The sequence below is a fragment of the Notamacropus eugenii genome, chromosome 2 (assembly GCF_028372415.1).
Source record: "Notamacropus eugenii isolate mMacEug1 chromosome 2, mMacEug1.pri_v2, whole genome shotgun sequence".
NCBI lineage: Eukaryota > Metazoa > Chordata > Mammalia > Diprotodontia > Macropodidae > Notamacropus > Notamacropus eugenii.
In genome coordinates this window covers 459789627-459808821 of record NC_092873.1, presented here as the reverse complement: position 1 = coordinate 459808821, position 19195 = coordinate 459789627, and the positions used below count along the sequence as shown (strand labels likewise).

Sequence of the window (19195 nt, the reverse complement as noted above, 5' to 3'; positions counted from 1 at the left end):
TATTCTTGAATCTCTACTATGAATATTTTTTACAATTTATTAACAATATAGTTAGGAATCTAGTATAGCTGTTTTGTCTTTCTTCCCCAGGTTCTCTTCCCTCCCCACCCCAAAAGGTTATTTGTTTGTTTGGTTTCTTTTTGCTGTTATAGACTCTGTGCCTAAAGGATTTGGATCCCTTCAGTCTCATACCAGATAAATAGTCATATAAACTCGCATTTAAGACCACTGTAACTGATATCTCACTACCATCTAAGACATTTGTAGGCACTATTAGGAACTTATTCCTTTCTGTTGAGCCCAAATCTGCCTCCCTATAACTTCCACCTATTTGTCCTAGTGCTGCCTTCAGGGACCAAGAAGGAAAAGCCTTATTATCCCCCTTCTTTATGGCAATTATTCATGTTTTTAAAGTTAGTGATCATGTTTCCTTTTGAAATTGTTTTCTAGGCTTCTGTTTAACATTTTTAGAAGTTACTTGGATAAATAAATGCAGGGATGGCTTACTAAATTTGCAGATAAAGCAAGAGCCAGGAGGATCCTTTTTGAGCTGAGTGACAGAGGCAGGATCTAAAAAGATTTTGATAGGCTAGAACACTGAACTGAATTTAGTAGGGATAAATGGGCAAATGATTTAGTCTCTCAAGTGTTCCTACAACAATAAAATGAGATCTGAACCAAAAGAAATTTTTTTTGAGTTAATGTTGTAATGGTAATTGGAATGGGAAAATCTTTCCCTTTCATTGATAGGCCTATTAAGTCACGTGGAGCCTGTGGTGGGAGGAGTTTGCTGAATGGGTGGAGCAGGAAGAGGCAGAGCTGAGAGGAAGTTAGCCTTGAGAGCAGTGTGCTAGAAAGGATGCAGGCTCCTGGGTAGCGTGAGTGATTTTGTGATTGTGATTTTGTTTAAGAGAGCCTGCTTGTGATGAGTGTAATGGACCTGGTTTGTGGGAAGTCTAGCGGGGGAAGGCTTGGGGATGGTGTTGTCCTCTGCATTGTTATTGTGTATAGATTTTTGGTGCTGTGATGGATTTGCATCTGAACAAATGTTTTGCTTCTGCCTTCCACGAGGAGGTCTGTGGTATTTCACACGATTCTGAATTGCACCATGATATTCATGGCTGCCATGGGTGCTATGAATATTGCATTGGTGTTGCAAATGTATATTGTTGATTGTTAGAACTACTGTATAAATAAGATAATTATTAAAAGCAAAACATCCAGGATTCATAAATAAGAAACAATCAAGGTACTTGATCCAGCTAAGCTACATGCAGTTCAGCCTTAGCTACAGAAATAATTGTCAGAAATGGTTACTAAGTTACTGTATGTGTAGCTAGGAGGCACAGTGGGTAAGTGCACTGGGTCTGGAGTTAGGAACATCAGAGTTCAGATCTGGTACTTAGTGTCTCTGTACCTCTGGTAAAGTCACTTAACTGATATTTGCCTCAGTTTCTTCAACTGTGAATGGGGATAATAATCGCACCTACCTCCCAGAGTTGTTATAAGAAACATGAGGAAGCATTTAGCACAGTGCCTGCTACACAGTGAACAATAAATGCCTGTTTCCCCTTCCCACCTCTCTCCCTTCTTCCCTTGTATATTTGAAACATTTTGGAGAATCAGAGAGCTAAGCAGGGTTAGAGAATGGCAGATGTCTTAATTTTTACAGAAGGGAAGAGAATGGGGTCTGCAAACTATACAGTCTATAGACTAGTCAGCTGATGGTTGGTTTTAACTAGATTGCAGAAATCAAATTCACAAGTTGGTTGGTTGTTGTTTTTTGTCTTTGAAGAGGACCAAAATGACATCACCATGATAAAGTGAAATTTCAGTGTGTCTGACTGTGGCTGATCAGACCAATACGAGCTCAGAATGCTCTACCACAGGTTGGACACAGATAGTCCATGTGAATATTTGGGGTGGATATCCCAAATTTGCGCATCCTGTGTTTACTTTGTGCTGTCTCAATTCTGCTTTGCTCAAAGAGCACAGCACCCTTTCTGATGTGGGCCCACTATGCTGAGCGATCAGTGCCAGGGGAGGCTTGGTTATACTGTAGTTTTGGGGGGGAAGTCTGGGAGTTTTAGTGGATTGCAAGTCCCCTAAGGGTACATGTATAACAGATATAAAAGCAGAATCGATAGGACTTAGCAACAGATTGGACATAGGGGGTGAGAGAAAGTGAAGAGCCCAGGGGGTGAGTGACCTGTGGCCTATAAGTCCTCAAGTATAACGCTTTGACTGAATCCAAGCTTCACAGAACAAATCCCCTCAATAAAATGATTTATTCAGTAAAACTTGAATTCAGTCAAAAGGCTGCACCCAAGGACCTAGAAGGCTACAGGTGCCCTGCCCTTGGTGGTGATACCAGTTGTTGTAAGCCTGGGTGACTGAGAGAATGGTAGTATCCTCTGTAGTAACAGAAAAGATAGAAGAGGGGAGGGTTTGGCGCTAAACTTAGATTTAGACTGAAGAGAGGGTAGGGCTGCTTAAATAGATCTGAGAATATTAGTGCAGAGGTGATAATTGAATCTGTGATAAATGAAAAGTATCCATTGTAGCCAGGTTGTGAAGCGCTTACAGGGCTAGACTAGGAGTTTGTAATTGACTTGAGATGGAAGGAAGTTAGTGGAATTTATTGTCCAGGGGAATGACACAGTTAGACCTGTGCTTTAGGAAAAACACTTAGGTGACTGTGGAGTCTGGATTAGACAGGGAGAGACTAAATGCAGGATGACTGATTAGGAAGCTACTACTAGTGGTGTGACCCTGGGCAAGTCACTTAACCTCTGTTTGCCTTAATCCATTGGAGAAGGAAATGGGAAACGAAGGGCTTGAGTAGAAAAAGGGCTGTGAGTAGAAAAAAGGGGATAGATGGAAGAGCCAGATGGAGATGGAAATAATAAGACCTAGCAGATGTTTGAATATGGAGGGTGAAAAGGAGTGACTGACTACTTTACTTGGCTTTAATCTTGGATTAAGACAGAAGACATCTGGCTTCTGGAGTTTTTACAAATGATACAATCATGAGCTTTATTGTTATTTGATGGAGCAAGCATGCAAAGAAGATACATACCATGGCAGTGTAAACAGTGGTTTGTCCTCACATGCAAGAAACATCCCAGTCTGAGAGTGAGGTGGACATGTTGGAGCAAAAACACTCTCAGAGTTGGGGTTCAGGTGGCAAGATTATATCCTTTAAAAATGAGGTTGGTTGAAAGCAGGTGATCAGTGTTAGATTTAGGAGGGGATGTTTCCACCTAGATGTGGTGGGAAAATTCTTGGAGTCCCTTATCAATACCAAGCTTGGGTGACGCTAGGGTAAGACGTTTCTTTTTGGGGAATACAGACTGGTAGTTATCCAGTGTTAACTAAGCAGAAGAATGACTAGACCCTTGTAGCATGTCAAGAGTTCATTCCATCAAAAACTGCAGGCATAACTATCTGTTTTGTTTATATGCTTGCAGTGGGCGTTAGAACCACTTAGCCTAAGTGACTCTATGTTGGGGTCTTGTCATTACAATGTGACGTTAAATTATAATCTCAAGGTTTATAATTGCTACGTTGGTCAAGAATGGCATGGGATTTTCGGTTACTGTAAGGGTTGTGGTGCCCATGGTAGAAATAGGGAAGTTTAGAAAAGGAGTGAATTCAGTAGATTTAATGAGATCTGTTTTGGACAATAAATCATATCATCTTTCTTAGGTGACCCTGGCACCCAGGATGACCTACAGGTTCTTAGATCTGCTTTTCTAAAAAGAAAGCAACTTTTTAAAGGGTTAAAAATCACTGTAATCAAACACATATCATTCACTTAGTTCAAGGGAAAAAGTCAGCACCCTGAACTTTAGAGAAAATACAAGCAGAAATTACACACAGAAAGACTGACAGACAGGGCTTCAAACTGTCTGACCGCAGACAATACATACATCTTTACGAGAGAGACGGAGAGAGAGAGACAGGGACACACAGACAGACACACAGAAGCACCAACATCTGTGTTTTCAAGTGGGGGTAGGTGAGGTGGGCCTGGGCTCCTTAAAGGCTACCCAGAGTTTCTTCTGCCCTAATCATACATACACTCTTCTAATGATTTGAGCCTCAAAGCAAAATCTCACCTCAGAGTATATATACATACAGCCAGAAGGCATCACAACCCCTTTGCTTCAGTGACTAATTACCAAAAGTCGTGAAAGCCTTTAAGCAAACAAGCCTCCCCTAATCAAGCTCCACCTGAGGCCCGTTAATGGAGGTGGGGCAAATTTTTAATTCCTGTTACAGTGATGAAGGACTAGAACTTATAGTAGATAAGAGGACCAAAACTAGAATCTGATTTTTTCAACAAAAAGTAGAAGTTCTTTATTGGTAATCTTATTGTAAGACTGGAGAAATGTAATTTCTAATTATGTTTTTCTTCTTAACTTTTCTTTTAGCTTTTCACAATGTCCAAGAAAAGATCTCATGGAAGACAGGAAAAGTCTCAAAGAAAGGATACATCTCCTTCCCAGAACCTAGATGAAAAAGTAAGAGTTATGATTTTATGATACAAATATAATATTTTCATGCTTTTATTTTTGTATTAAAGGGGGAAAAATCAATTTTTAGAATGAGATATGGAAGATGATTTTTTCTTTTTGTCAAGGTTTGCTTGTCCCAAGACAGTTACATTATTTTCCTCATCTTTTTTTTCTTAAAAAAGGAACTTTTATGAAGGTGAAATGTCATGACATTCTAATAATGTTATTTCTTAGTTTCTGTGGGTATTGGTTAGAATTGGTTAAGTTTGGGAGGAGTTAGGGAGATTTATTTAATATGCATCTCATTATGTCAGAGACTAGTGATTTAATTCACCTGAAGTGAAATGTAAGCTATTAAATGGGTAGTTTCAAAGTTTATGTGGATGGGAATGTAGATAAATCTTGGAGATGGCTATCAGTGATACTAGCAAAGGTGAAAGTCATTTCCTGATACGGGCAAGGTGGGTTGTTAAAAAACCTCAAGCTGTCTTGCCATGGGTTTTGGATCCTTTGGAATGAATCAACTCCTGGAAGGAAAAGACCTGTTTTGATGGCCACAGACCTAGCACCAGAATACCAGGCCAGAGCTTTCAATTTTGAGTTTTTATATGAACATCCAGTTATAGTCACTTTTTTGTTAATAATCATATCCTTAGTTCCTTCTCCCAAGGGGAGCATTTATTTTGGGAAGGGGTCCTGGTGGGGTGCATGCCAGTTTACTATTGGACTTTACTGACACAGTGAGGTATCATTAGCATTCTTTAACTTTGTCCTTTGCAGGAGATTTGTATGCAGCCTTCACCCTTTTTCTAATCATCATAGAAAATATGGAGTAAATCCAGGAAGTTCCCAGAAATCAATTATTCAATTAAATCATCATAAATAAAATTATCAGTTAAAGTCAGGAACTTGTTAACTATAAATTAAGCATATCATGCTTACTATATGCCAGGCACTGTGCTAAGCACTTCATAATTATTATCTCATTTGAACCTTTCAACAACCCTGTAAGAGAAATGATTATTTTTCTATTATACTAATAACCAGTTATTCATATCAGATTCCAGATTTTTTTCTCTTTTTACTTCCTTATTTAACCTGTGGATCAGTCTCTGAAGAATGTTTCTGATAGATGAGATTGCCTGGGAATCCTCCCTACTTAGAGAATCTAATCTTGGTGAATTCCAACCTTAAAAGCATTAGACTCACACTCTTGAACCACAGCCCAGGGGGTTCCCCCCTCCCCTGCCCCACTTATTACCCCTACCCTCACTGTTCAACTTGAGTAGTAGAGATGGATTTGCCCTTTGTGTTGGATGCAGCTGAGTCTTACTTTAAGCCACATTCTCTGCTGGAAAAGGACTGAAGGTTTTTAGTCCACCTCCTCATTAGAAGAAGTCTACCTACTTATTAATAGTTAACCAATTATGGTTGGTTTTCACCTGTCAAGGGCAATCCACTTTTCCTTCCATGATCTCCATGGTTTTATCTATCAATTTATTAATTATTGCTAACCTAATAAATTATTAATTATCCAGATATTCTGTCCCTTGGGCTTATCATTCATCTTACCTGGGAGGAAGGTGCCATTATGATACTCATTTTACATATGAGGAAACTGAGGCATATGGGAGTTAAGTGATTTGCCCAGGGTCACACAGCTGTAAATGTCTGAGGCTGGATTTGAACTTAGGTGTTCCTTACTTCAGCCCAGTGCTCTTATCAATTGCACCACTTACCTGCCTGGGTTAGCAATTGTGGTTAGCAGTCAGAAGAGACATCTAAGAAATTTTATTTCAGTGTAGAACATTTAGCTTGCTAGGAGAAGACAGAAAGATAAAGGTGAGAGCCATAGTAGCATGCCATATTCATTCCCACATTAGTATGTACTATTACTGATTGCTGTAACTAATTTTGTAATCAGAAGTCATGTATTGTATGCTAACTTTTGTTGTGTGTTTGTGATTTAATGAAGGGAATTTTTAGTTGTTCCTTTATGAGATGCTAACATGAATCAATAAATCAAGAATTCTTAACTTTTTTTATATTATGGGCTTTAAAATACATAGGATTATGAAGAAAAAATTGAAAATATTGAAATGAAGATGCAATTTTTTCCCATTCAAGTTCATAGACTTTCTTATATCTGTTCAGTAATGCTTTGTTGGTCTAGCATCTCCAGCAGGGAACCCCTGCTCCTAAGCATCATTATCCTATAGAGAGTGAATTTCCAGGGGATCCCTGATTTGTTCAAGCTGACACAAACCACACTAGATCAGGATTACTGTGTTTTGAAAGCTTTCCAAACCCCTGGTGTGAAGAGAACCTTGTTTCTCCTGGTAGGCAGACTGTCCTGGCAGGCAGACTATCCTGGCTTTGTGACCTTGGATACTTCACTTTTCCTCTTCTGGGCAATGAGGCGGTTGGATTTAATGATATATAAAATTCCTTCCAGCTCACAGTCTGTGATCCTATTTGTGCTAGGACCTAGACTGCTTTATTAAGGGGCTTCAGCATGAGAAAATCTTTTGTTAACAAGATGACCACTTATTTTTAGGGCCTTCCTATGGGCTGCCTTATGGAGTAGCAATTTTGTCCACTTTTTAAGTAAAACCTGGATGATCACTTGTTGGGGATATTATGGATGGGATTCTTCAGGTATGAGTTGGACTAGATGGCCTCTAAGGTATCTTCTGTCACCAAGATTCTGTGATTCTTCCTCAGCTCTTCCTGTTTGTATAAGGTTACTCACTGGAGTGTGTAGAGATGTGGCAGGGAACCATAGGTCCTTATCTGCCATCTTTAATAGATCCTATTGGATTCATTCATTTTATAAACATTTATTAACTATCACTTGAAAAGCTTTTAAAGACAGGAATTGTGGTATTTTCCATCTTGATGCACCCAGGGCCTAGTATACCCTGAATAGACTAGTCTCTTAACACTTATTGAATTGACCACCCCTGAGCGCCAACTAAACCTTAAGGAATCATAGAATCTTAGAATATTTAAGCTAGAAGTAACCTTAAGAGGCCATTGGGTATACACCATTCACCTTTACATGAGAAACCAAGCCTCAGAAAGGTTAAGTGATTTCCTCATTGTCATAAAATAGGTCTAGATCCAGGGATAGAACCCAAGTCTGTTGCATTTCAGGTCTGTATTTTTTCTACCACACTTGCTTCCCCACCTTCCCTCTTATGTAGCTGTGTCTTTACATTCTTATTCCTCTAATATCTCGAAGGTATTACTGTTGAGTACTTAATAAGCATAGATTCATTATGATATATAGAAATAACTCTTTTTACACAATCCTCCCTTTTTTCCCCTCGGAATTCTTAGGAAAAGGAACAGAAAACAATCTCTTCGAAAGCACTAAACCCCAGTATCCCGTCTTATTCCAGATGTTCAACTTTAGGGAAGAGAAAGTTGGTAAGTTTTTAACTATCCTGAGTAATTTCCTTGTTTTCTTCCCCCTATTCTTTTTTGTTAATCTTTTCTTCATAATAATCTTATACTTTGATTTTCTTCTTTTCTTTTTGGCTATAAATTTTAACTTCCTTCTCATCAAAAACCATTTATTAATAGCCTAATTGCATTTATATATACTAATTGTTCTACTCATAGAACTAGAATACACTTCCAGATATAAAAAAACCCCAAATATGGCAATAGAAATGATAAATGAATGCATGAAAGGCCATGCAATACTTACCTAATGTATGAACAGGTAGGTAAATGTACACAAGGAATTGAAGGTGAGGTATATTACTTTGGTTAATGCCAAGAAGAATAACTGTGAAAACTCCATTATGCCTAGTGTAGAATGCTTTAAGCATTTTGGTTTCATAGAATTTAACTTTCATTCCATTTTATCAGCTTAATCTTCATGTCATCATTAAAAAAAGACTTCAGTGAATCTCTTTTGTTTATAAGTTAAAGTATCAGAACTCTCTTTTCTGGCATCCAGGGTTTTCTCTAATTGATCTTATCCAGCTTATCCAACATTTTCTCCCATTGCTAACCTTATATGCATATTGTATTCCAACTTGCCTAGTTTCCTTACCATATGCACTATACTTGAACTTATTGTGCTCATTTCCAGCTCCAAGACTTTGTTCATGTTCATTTTCCAACTTGGAATGCCTTCATCTTTTACTTATGCATGCCTACAGTGTTGTAATAAATTAAAATTTACCACTTATTAGTGGTGTGACCTTAGATGAGTCACTTAAGTTCTGAGCTTTCCTTTTCTAAACTGTATTTGCATTATGTGCTTTAGAGAGTCTTTCTTAGAAAAGCACTTTATGAACAATAAAGTAATTAGTTATTATTGTTATTCTTTAAAGCCGAGCTCTAGTTCTAACCAGTTCCCTTCCCCAGCTACTTAATTTGTCTCTTTTTTTTTTTAATCAGCTTTTATAGTAACAGTGACCCTCTCAGGTGAGAACGTTGCCTCCTATTTTACTGAACAGATATAGGACATTAACCAAAACCTTCCTTTTCTATCTTCCTCCTCATTTTACATCACTCACATGATGAGTTTGCTGCCTATGGAACCTCCAGTTTGAGATATCCAACAGGCAATTGCAAATGTCACACTGGGGATTAGGAGTGAAAGGGAAGGATAGGGTGCTGGTTCTGAGCACATAACTTCTCTCTCACTGCCCTCTTTTTCTTTGTAAAGAGACTGCAGGAAACAAAGAAAAAAAGAAAAATACTCAATCCATCTGTCCTTGCTGGCATTCACTATCTCTCTTCCCTTTCATGGCTAAACTTGAGAAAGGTACCTAGAGGCAGTGAGTTGGCGCAGTGGGTAGAGTGTTGAGCCTGGAGTCAGGAAGACCTGAGTTCATTTCTAGCCTCAGACAGTTGCTAGCTGTGATCTGGGCAAGTCACTTAACCTCTATGTGCCTCAGTTTTCTCAGCTATAAAACAGATCATAATAATACCTACTTCCCAGGATTGTGAGGATTAAATGAGATAATGTTTGTGAAGCACTTAGCACAGTTCTTGACACATAGTAGGCACTTAATAAATGCTTGTTTCCTTCTGACTACAAGCTGTACTTTCACTTCCTGTCCTCTCACTCTCTTCTGAAGTTTCTGTAATCTCGATACCAACCTTAATCAACTCAAACTAATCTCTCCAAAGTTAACAAGGATCTCTTAATCACCAAAGCTAATGGCCTTTCCTCAGTCTTTATCCTTTTTGACCTTTCTCTAGCCTTTGACACTGTCAGTCACCCTCTTCTTGATATTCTGTTTTCTCTGTCTTTTCATGACATTACTTTTTCCTGTTTTATCTCTCTGACCTTTCCTACGTCTCCTTCATTGAATCTAGGTAGTGCCTCCTAACCAGGCGTGACCCCCTAAAGCTCTGTCCTAGGCCTTCTTCTCCCTCTATACCACATCATTTGGTGATGTTGTCAGGGCTCATGAATTCAATTAACATCTCTGTGTGGGTGATTTTCAGATTTCTTTAACCAGCTGCACTCTCACTTCTGACCTCCCATCTCCAACTGCCAGTTACACATCTCAAACTGAATGTCTCATAGATATCTTAAACTCACTATGACCAAATTCAACTCATTTTGTTTCTCCCCAAGCACTCCCCTCTTCCTGACTTTCCCCTTATTGTACAGGATACAATAGTATGTATCCTGGTGTCATCCTGAACTCTTCAGTTTTTTTTCCACTCTTTCATATTTGATATGTTATTAAGCCTTGCAAATTTTGCCTTTGCAGCATCTTTTGTAGATATCTTCTTCTCTTTTCTGCTACTTCCGATGTTTTGGTGCAGGCCCTCATCACTTAATGACCTGGACTGTTGTAATAACCATTCTAGTACATCTGACCATGTTACCTCCTATTCACTAAACTTTGGAGTTATGTCAAATATAAAACTGTCTGTTTGGTTTTTAGAGCCCTTTTTAACCTGACCCTTTCCTACCTTTTAAGTCTTTTTATGCTTTATTCCTACCCATGTACTCTTAACTAGTGTCACTATTCTCGTTGTTTCTCTCAGAAGACACTCCACTTCTGACTGTATATTCACTGGTTTTTTTCTCAGACGTGGAATGCTCTGCTTGCTTTTATCTATTTGCCTTCTGGCTTCTCTAGCTTCCTTCATGTTTCAACTCGTCTCCCACCTTCTAGAAGTAAGAGACCTTTCTTTATCCCCTCAATTGCTAGTACTTTCTCTCTAATTCACCTTGTATATAGCTTCTTTGTACATATTTGTTTGCATGTGTTCTCCTCCATTAGAACATGAGCTCCTTGAAGACAGAAATTGTTTTTGGCTTTCTTTGAATCCCTGGTAGTTAGCACGGTTTGGAGAAAATATAAAGCACTAAAGTGCTTATTTATTTGACCATATTCTCTAAGCCAAAAATGGGCTTATGTGGTGTGACAAATGAAAATTATTTAGTAAAGCCTCATTAGATCATTTAAAAGAAAAATCACAACTGTCTTAGAAGATTCAGAATATATGATCATTTTTCAAAGGATCATTGTCATAGAACCAGAAAGGATCTTGGAGATCATTTAGTGCACATCTATCATTTTGTAGCAAAGAGACAGGGATGTAGAGAAATTGCTGCTTTGTTTTGCTATCACACTGTTTTTTTCACTTGTCTTGACCATTCCCAGCTAGTCTGTGAGCCCAACAAGGGGAGGAAGCCTTTTTTTAAAAATGTTATCAGTGTTTTGCATAGTTTGTGCTTATTCAGTTCTTGCTGATACATAAATTTCCTTTTTCAGAAATCTGATGATACAGACATTTTATACTGTGATTCAAAAAGAAGAGAAGATCTTCAGAGGTAAATTCCTTATTGTGCCAACGTCTTTATACTTTTTTGGTTAATATGGATGGTGAAACCCAAGGGAAATAAAACTAAGAATAGATTTTGAATTTGTGGAAAATATGGAAAATCTTCTATTTTTGATTTAATGATTTTATTCAGTTTTTGTATATAAATATTATCTCTGACTGACATACAGAAATTCTGTTTGAAATAGCAACTGAGTTTTGTTAGCATCACCTTAAGCAAGAAAATTTTCAATGAAATAAAAATTCCATCAGTTAAATCTAGATTTCAGTCCTAAGTAATTTGGCTTTGTTTCATCTTTACAAAATTTACTAAAAGCATTAGCATGGTAATTTAAAAAGTGAATCTATAACATTCATACTATGTGAGGTCACAATAAAAGTTGTACTGGTGATCTTTGTTGAATTGTTTGGTAGCAGAAATAGCTAGGAGAACTGATGAGATAGCTATGGAAGATAGAGAGATAGATATGGAAGATAGAGAGTAGAGTTGTAATACATGGTCAGAGGATAGTTTTTGTAAGGAAAGAATCTAAATCAAAAGTCATATGAATAAATGCTCCATATCATCAATAATTAGAGAAATGCAAATTAAATAAACTGAGGTTCTCTCTCCCACTCATTAGATTGACAAAGTTAACAAAAATGAAAAATGGCAAATGTTGAGCTTTGGCAAGACAGGTACATTAAAGCACTGTTGGTAGGGCTGTGAACTGTCTGGTCATTCAGGAAAGCAGTTTGGAACTGACCAAAAAGTGACTTGACTCTACATACCTTTTGACCCAGGATTACCACTACTAGGGTTATACCTCATAGAGATCAAAGAAAAAAGAAAAGGATCCATATATATAAAAATATAAAAAATATAAATATATTAAAAAAGAACTGCTATGCTCTTTTTGTGGTGGCAAAGGATTAGAAACTGAGGGATTTCCATCAATTGGGGAATGCCTAGAAATTAAAATCTGGCATGTGATATAATAGAATAACTTGTGCTCTAAAAAATCATAAAAGAGACAATTTCAAAGAAAGCTGGAAAGACGTGAATTGATATAGAATGAAGTGAGAAGAACCAGAACAATTTATGCAACAACATTTTAATAACAAACAGCTTTGAAAGACTTGCGGACTGCAGTCACCATTCAGAGAACTTATGATAAAACATACAACCCAACTCTTGACAGAGGTCATGGGACTCAGTTTTGAAGGAGACATTTCTTTTTGGACATGGCAATTAAAATTTTGTTCTCAATTGTTTTTAACAATAATATACATTTAATTATTTTACCCCAATTATGTATAAAAACAATTTTTAACATTCGTTTTTAAAAATTTTTGAGTTCCAAATTCTTTCCCTCCCTCCTGCTTCATTGAGAAGGCAAGCAATTTGATATAGGTTATAGATGTGCAGTTGTGCAAAATAATGTTAGTCATGTTATGAAAGAAAGCACAGATAAAAATTCCAAGAAAAATAAAGTATCTTTCTATCTATGGTCAGACTCCCATCAGTTCTTTCTCTGGAGATGATTAGCATTTTTCATCATAAGTTATTCAGAATTGTCTAGGATCATTGTATTGCTGAGAATAGCGGAGTTATTCACAGTTGATCATCACCCAGTATTGCTGTTACTGTATACAGTGTTCTCCTGGTTCTGCTCACATCACTTTGCATCAATTCATGTAAGTCTTTCCAGGTAAAAACAACAATATTAATAAGGTAGGAAAGGAAAAATAATCCTCTCTTTGTTTGAATAGATTGTGAAGGAAGTTTGAGAAATATAAAAATAGTGAATGCCCTAAGACAATAAATTCTTTGAGGCCAGTGTGCATTGACTAAACTTCTTGGTGTGCTTCATTAGGACTGACACCATATTTCACATACCATATTCCAAGTAAATATTTGGATATGAACCTTGAATCATATGAGTTTTATGTCTCTAGACCATTAAGAGGTATAGAAGTAATAGAACTAGCTTTCTAATGGAAACAATATGTCTGAATAAATTCCCAAATGTTTTCTCCACTATTCTTTATTTGAGACATTTGTTATATAAGATGTATTTCTTATTTAAAAAACTTTATTGATGTCTTTTTGTAAATATCACCTATATTCCTGAATATATCCCCTACCTAATGAGCTATTCTTTGAAGCAAGGAATGAAAAAGAAAGAGAAGGCAGAAGCAGTTCATCAAAATTAACAGTTCTTACAGTTTTTCTGCAGAGAAGGAAAGGATATGCCTTTTTATCTCTTCTTAGCTATGTTTGTTCACTATAATTATATGATAGCTTCATTTTTTTATTCTTTCCATGTAACTTGTTGTAGTCGTTGTGTGCTTTCATATGTCTTACCTGCTTCTCTGGATTCTTTATATTCTTTGTTTCTTACTGTACAGTACTATTACATTCCTGTACAGGTTTGTTTAGTCATGATCTGATCAATGGACAACTACTTTGTTTACAATTTATACTAGTAGAAAAAAATGGTGACGTGACCGTTTTGTTATATATGGGACCTTTCTGTCTTTTACCTTCCTGGAGTATATGCCTATTAATAGCATCTTTGGTCAAAGGTAGTAGACATTTTTACCACAGTTTTAGCTGAATTCTAAATTGTTTTCCAGCGTGGTTGGGTCAAGTCACAGCTCTGCTAACACTGTACTAGTGTGCTGTTCTTTCTCAAGCTATTCTAGCACTAAGAAGGGAGGATGAAAGAGGAAAACAAACGTTTATTAAGTGTTTACGGTGTGTCAGATAGATAAAGATATTATAAGGTCAGAAATAGGCATGACTCCCTCCACACTATGTAGGTCTCAAGAAGAATTCATCAGTGGGAGAGAGGGGTATTTCCATCGTTTGTCATCTTTGCCAGTTTATTCATTGTCAGGTAATGTTGCTGATTTGTTTTGCTCTGCATTTCTCTTCTTTTTTGGTGTGTAGAGTGATCTTTCTATATAGTTATTAATAGTTTGTAATTCTTCTTTTGATAACTCTTCGATCATTTATCCCTTAGGGATGTTTGGGGTGGTGTATAAATCAGACCCTTATCTGGTATTTGATGCATTTTTTTCCCTAGTCAACACCCCTTTTTATCCTAGTTAATTGATAGAATTCATGCAAAAGCCTTTCAATTAATATAATCCAAATTATTTTATCTTTTGTGATCATTTCTGTTCCGTAATTGTTTGAGAGCACTTCCTTAGTTGTAACTGAAAAAGGCTTCATCTTCATCTGATTCTCTACTCTTTGTATTTTTCTTTTTGGTACATAGAGTCCATTTTGAATTTATCATGGAAAAGAGGTTAACATTTTGATCTAAATATAATTTTTGCTAAACTACTTTCCAGTTTTTCCCAGTAGTTTTTGTCAAAGAGGGAGTTCTTCTACAAATAATTTGTGTTTTTAGGCTTACTATACACTGAGTTATTCCTCATCTAGTCTCTTCCACTGATCTACTTTTATATTTTTTAACCTGCACCAAATAGTTCAAATAATAAGTGCTATAATTTGAGATCTGAAACTGCTATTTTTCCTTTCATTTCTATTTTTTCTTACTTCCTTTACATTTCTAAGACCTTTTCTTTCTCCAAAGAATTTTGTTATTTATTAGCTCTATAAAGTATCACTTTGATTTCATTGGCATAGGACAAATTTTATGAATTTATGTATTGTTGTTTTTAATTACATTGGCATTTATTTGTGTTTAGTAGAGTTTTACAGTGTTGGATTTCATATGTATACATAAACTGCATGCTTGGATATCATATGTCTTTGTGAGTGACTGTGGGCATATTGACCTCTCCAAAGTTTTAATTTCCTCATTTGCAAACTGCGGTAATAATACCAGTGCTCATTTCCTTGATTTGTTGTGAGGATCAGAATGAAGCATTTTATAGGCTGTAAAGTGCTACGTGAATGTAAAACATTATAATAGATTATTATAAATTGGATGTTATCAGATATGTCTATATTGATTTTGAATTGTTACAATATTCAGTGGAATTTGGTAATTATAATTTAATGCATCTTATGTCACCTTATACTTTACACTATTCCAGTATAAGTTTGAGAGTGTCATAGTGTACAAGTAGTCCTGTAACTTAATTTTCTGCACTACTTTGTAGGTTGGATGTAGAAACAGGCACTCAAAAGAAGAAACAAAAAATCAGTTCTTTTTCATCTCAAGCACCTGATAGACTTCAAAAAAAATCATCTGATGGCAGTCAGAGTACTTCTCACAGTCAATCTTTAAGTAGAAGTGAGAAAGAAACACAGAAGTATGATTTCAAACGTGAGGATGTAAAATTGAAAAGTGAGAACAAGAGTGATCATGACCTCAAAAGCCATCATAACCTCCCATTCACCAAGAGCGCACAGTCCAAACCTGAAGTGCCAACAAGCGAAAGGAAATGGCCTCAATATCTTGTTCAAAGGGAAAGGATGAAAGGATATAAGAAGAGAGAAAAGATCAATAAAGTCAAAGATAACGTAGGAAAATCTTCACTAGAGAAGTACGTTAAAGATGAATTTGCCAAGGAATATAACTCCAAATCCTTGAGTAAAGAAGCACTTGAACCTGAAAGATGCAGAATCAGTTTCAAAATTGCCACAAAATCCTATGGTACTGTTCAAAAAGTGGTAGAGGATAATGTTTTAAATTCTAAATTTCATAAACCAAAGCCTTCATGTGAGAAAAAAGAGAGCCTTCAGAATCCTCCAAGTTTGTCTAGACACAAAGTTAAACATTTATCACCATCAGATTCTTCATATAAATCATCTGAATGTAAGTGGAGGGAAAAATGTCATCCTGAGTATTCCAGCCGAAAAAGAAACAATTCACGGCCAGAAGAGACTTTCTTTCCTGCAACAGTATCATTAAAACAGGTGGAGTGAATAGATATTTTGGTCAAAAGAATTTGATAGTAGAGTAAGCTTTAAAAGTGTATTGGAGATATATCCCACTGTGCAAAGTTGATTAAAATGAGAATTGCTGGGAATTTTCTTGTTTCTAGGCCTTAAATATCATCACATGATGAAGTGTGAGAAAGGAGGGAGCCCACCTAGCCTTAATTGTGAGGGGATTAGTTCTTTTGTACTCTTGTAGGGCTTTTCCTTAGGCACCTGAGTAGGTATATGTTTTATACTTGGTAAAATTTGATTTTAAAGGTACTGTTTATTAGAACGTGTGCTCTTGGAGAGAAGGGAGTGTTTTACTTTTGTCTGTAGCCTTGAGTTGTTCACAATACATAGTAAGTACTTTATAAGTGCTTGTTATTGATTAACTGATTTGATGGAGAAAGTTTTCATCAAGGTGGTCTTTTGGCTATTTTACCGATAGCCAGCTGTCAGAAAAAGACACAAGATGAAAATAGGAACCCTAATATTCCTTAGCCCCTGTAAAGGTAAGCTTTCATTTTTTCCAAAGCATTCCCCTAAGTTATAATTTAGATTGGCTTTCCTCCCTCAGTTGCCAGTTCGTTTTTAGAAATAAGTGCTTTTCCTGCTGGATTCAGTTCAATTCAACAAGGATTTATTAAGCAACTACTATGTGGTAGGTGGCCCCAAAAGTACAACAAACAGTTGCTTTCATCAAGGAGCTTAAATTCTCCTGAGGGATACAACATGTAGGCATATAAGTAAATAAAATGTATATGGGTAATTTTAGAGGATGTTAGGGGATGATCCCTAAGAACTAGGGGGATCGGGTAAATCTCTCTGAGTTGATACCTGAGCTGAGCTTTAAAGGAAGCTAGATATTATTAGAGGTAGATATGAGGAAAGAGTGCTTTGAAGGCATAAGGGGAGATAGCAGGCATGTTTTTTTTTTTGTGTGTGTGTATACACACATATATACACATTTATAACTTAGAGTAAATAAATACAAATACTTAAATAATAGTTAAATACAATGTAGTTCAGGAGGTTGGGCACTATAAGTTGGAGGGCTTGGGAAAGGTCATGCAGAAGATGGTGTTTGAACTGCTTCTTAAATGAAAAGAAGGTCTTTGAGGCGGAAGACAAGGAGAGAGTACATTTCATACATTGTGTGATCAGTACAAAGGCATGGAGACAGAAGATGAGGCATTGTTAGTGAGTAACAGAGCAAAGGCCAGTTTGACTGAGCTGCTGAGTTTGGAAATTGGTTAAATGTACGTTGGAGTTAGGAAGATAGCTTGGGGACAGACTGTAGGTCTTTAAAAACTTAACTAAAGGCTTATATTTTTCCTAGAAAAAAATAGGAAGTCACTGGAATCGATTGAGTAGGGAAGAATGGTCAGATCTGTGCTCAAAGAAAGTTTCTTTGGCAGCAATGGCTAGACTGAAATGGATAAAGGCATGAAGCAGGGAGATGAGTTAAGAGACTTGCGATAATCTAGTCAGAAGTTGAGGAGGAGCTGATCTAAGGTGGCAGCATTGTAAGTGGAGAGGAATTAAATGAGAGAGATGTCATGAAGGTAGAAATGGCAATGTTTGGCAACTGCTTATATATATAGGGTGGCAGAGAGTGAGAAGCTAAGGCTATTGCCAAAATTATGAACCTGGGAACCTGAAGGATGGTAGTATCTTCAGTAGAAGAAAGGAGGTTTTAAAAATGGGACAGTTGGGAGGAATGTTTGAGGTCAGTTATGGACATACATTTGAAATGTCATCTGCATAGAGGTGATAATTGAACTCCTAGGAGTTGAAGACATTAGCAAGAGAAGCAGTGTAGAGGGAAAGAAAAGACAGTCTAGGAAAGAATCTTGGAGAACACCCACAATTATGAGCATGATATAGATAAGAAGTATAGAATGGAGGAAAATATAACACTGTGTCATGAAAACTCAGAAAGGAGAAAATAATCAAGAGGAGAGGGTGAAGGATGGGTACTTGGTTGTGAACCTGGGTGATTGTAAGAATATTTATTGGTGTCTTAAACAGAAATGGTGAACTTTGGAGGAAGGATTGGTTTTGGGGAAAATGTAGTAAGTTCCATTTTGTATATGTTGGATTTGAGATTTTTGTAGGGTATCCAGGTTGGGATCTCCAGTAGGCAGTTGATAAAATGTGAGGCTGAAGTTCAGGAGAGATATCAAGATTGGTCCCATAGATTATGGAGTCATCTGCATATAGATGATAATCGAATCCTCTGGAATTCAAGCTATCTCCATTGGAGAGTGTGGAGAGAGAGAAGATAAGGCCCAGTATAGACTAATGGGGGACACATTATAATAAAGACATTGGAAAAATATGACTGGTTAGGGTGTAGTCTTAGAATCTGGTATATTTTTTATCATTAACTGATAGAATTAATTTTTATTTTAGAGTTTTGAAGCAACACATTCTTCTAATTCAAGTGATTATGTTCAGGATACAGATCAAGAGGTTAGTGTTCTACTTATTTACTTCAAATGTATTAAATACAGTTGCTAAATTGAATTGTGTTTAGTTTATTAATATTAAAAGTGATGTGAGGATAATTTTAAGATAAGTATGATACTGTTGTTGCTACATCATAACCATTGTATATGATTGTGTAATGTATAACCATTGAGAGAATCAGTTTTATATGGTCAAAAAGATCTCTGGATTTGCAGTCCGAGGACATGGCTTCCAATTCTGCTTCTGTCATTTACTGCTTGACCTTAGACAAGTCACGTTATCTCTCTGGGCCTTAGTTTCATCATCTGTAAAATGATGAAGCTAGACTATAAATGGTCTCCAAAGACTCTTCTGGCTCTAGCTCTAAATATATATGTGCTTTATGAACCTATGTAATTTTGTGGTGTAAATTCTTTCAAAAGCCTTTATCTAGAAAAATATTTTTAAAATGTTGTTCTTCATCATCTGATCTTATGCCTTTATTATT

At 36.6% G+C, this 19195-nt stretch overlaps 1 protein-coding gene across 7 annotated transcripts in view; it reads left to right on the top strand.

The window, feature by feature from the left end:
* SWT1 (SWT1 RNA endoribonuclease homolog) overlaps positions 1-19195 on the top strand; it is a 152790-nt gene that overhangs the window by 6503 nt on the left and 127092 nt on the right. For 6 of the 7 annotated variants that reach the window (XM_072648385.1, XM_072648382.1, XM_072648383.1 and 3 more), the window contains exons 2-6: positions 4437-4526; positions 7863-7952; positions 11282-11340; positions 15471-16230; positions 18652-18711. In XM_072648385.1, coding sequence (XP_072504486.1) covers positions 4446-4526; positions 7863-7952; positions 11282-11340; positions 15471-16230; positions 18652-18711 — 1050 coding nt within the window. In that variant the 5' untranslated portion in view covers positions 4437-4445. Of the gene's footprint in view, positions 1-789; positions 879-4436; positions 4527-7862; positions 7953-11281; positions 11341-15470; positions 16231-18651; positions 18712-19195 lie in introns of those variants that run through there. The other variant, XM_072648384.1, reaches the window with a different exon arrangement.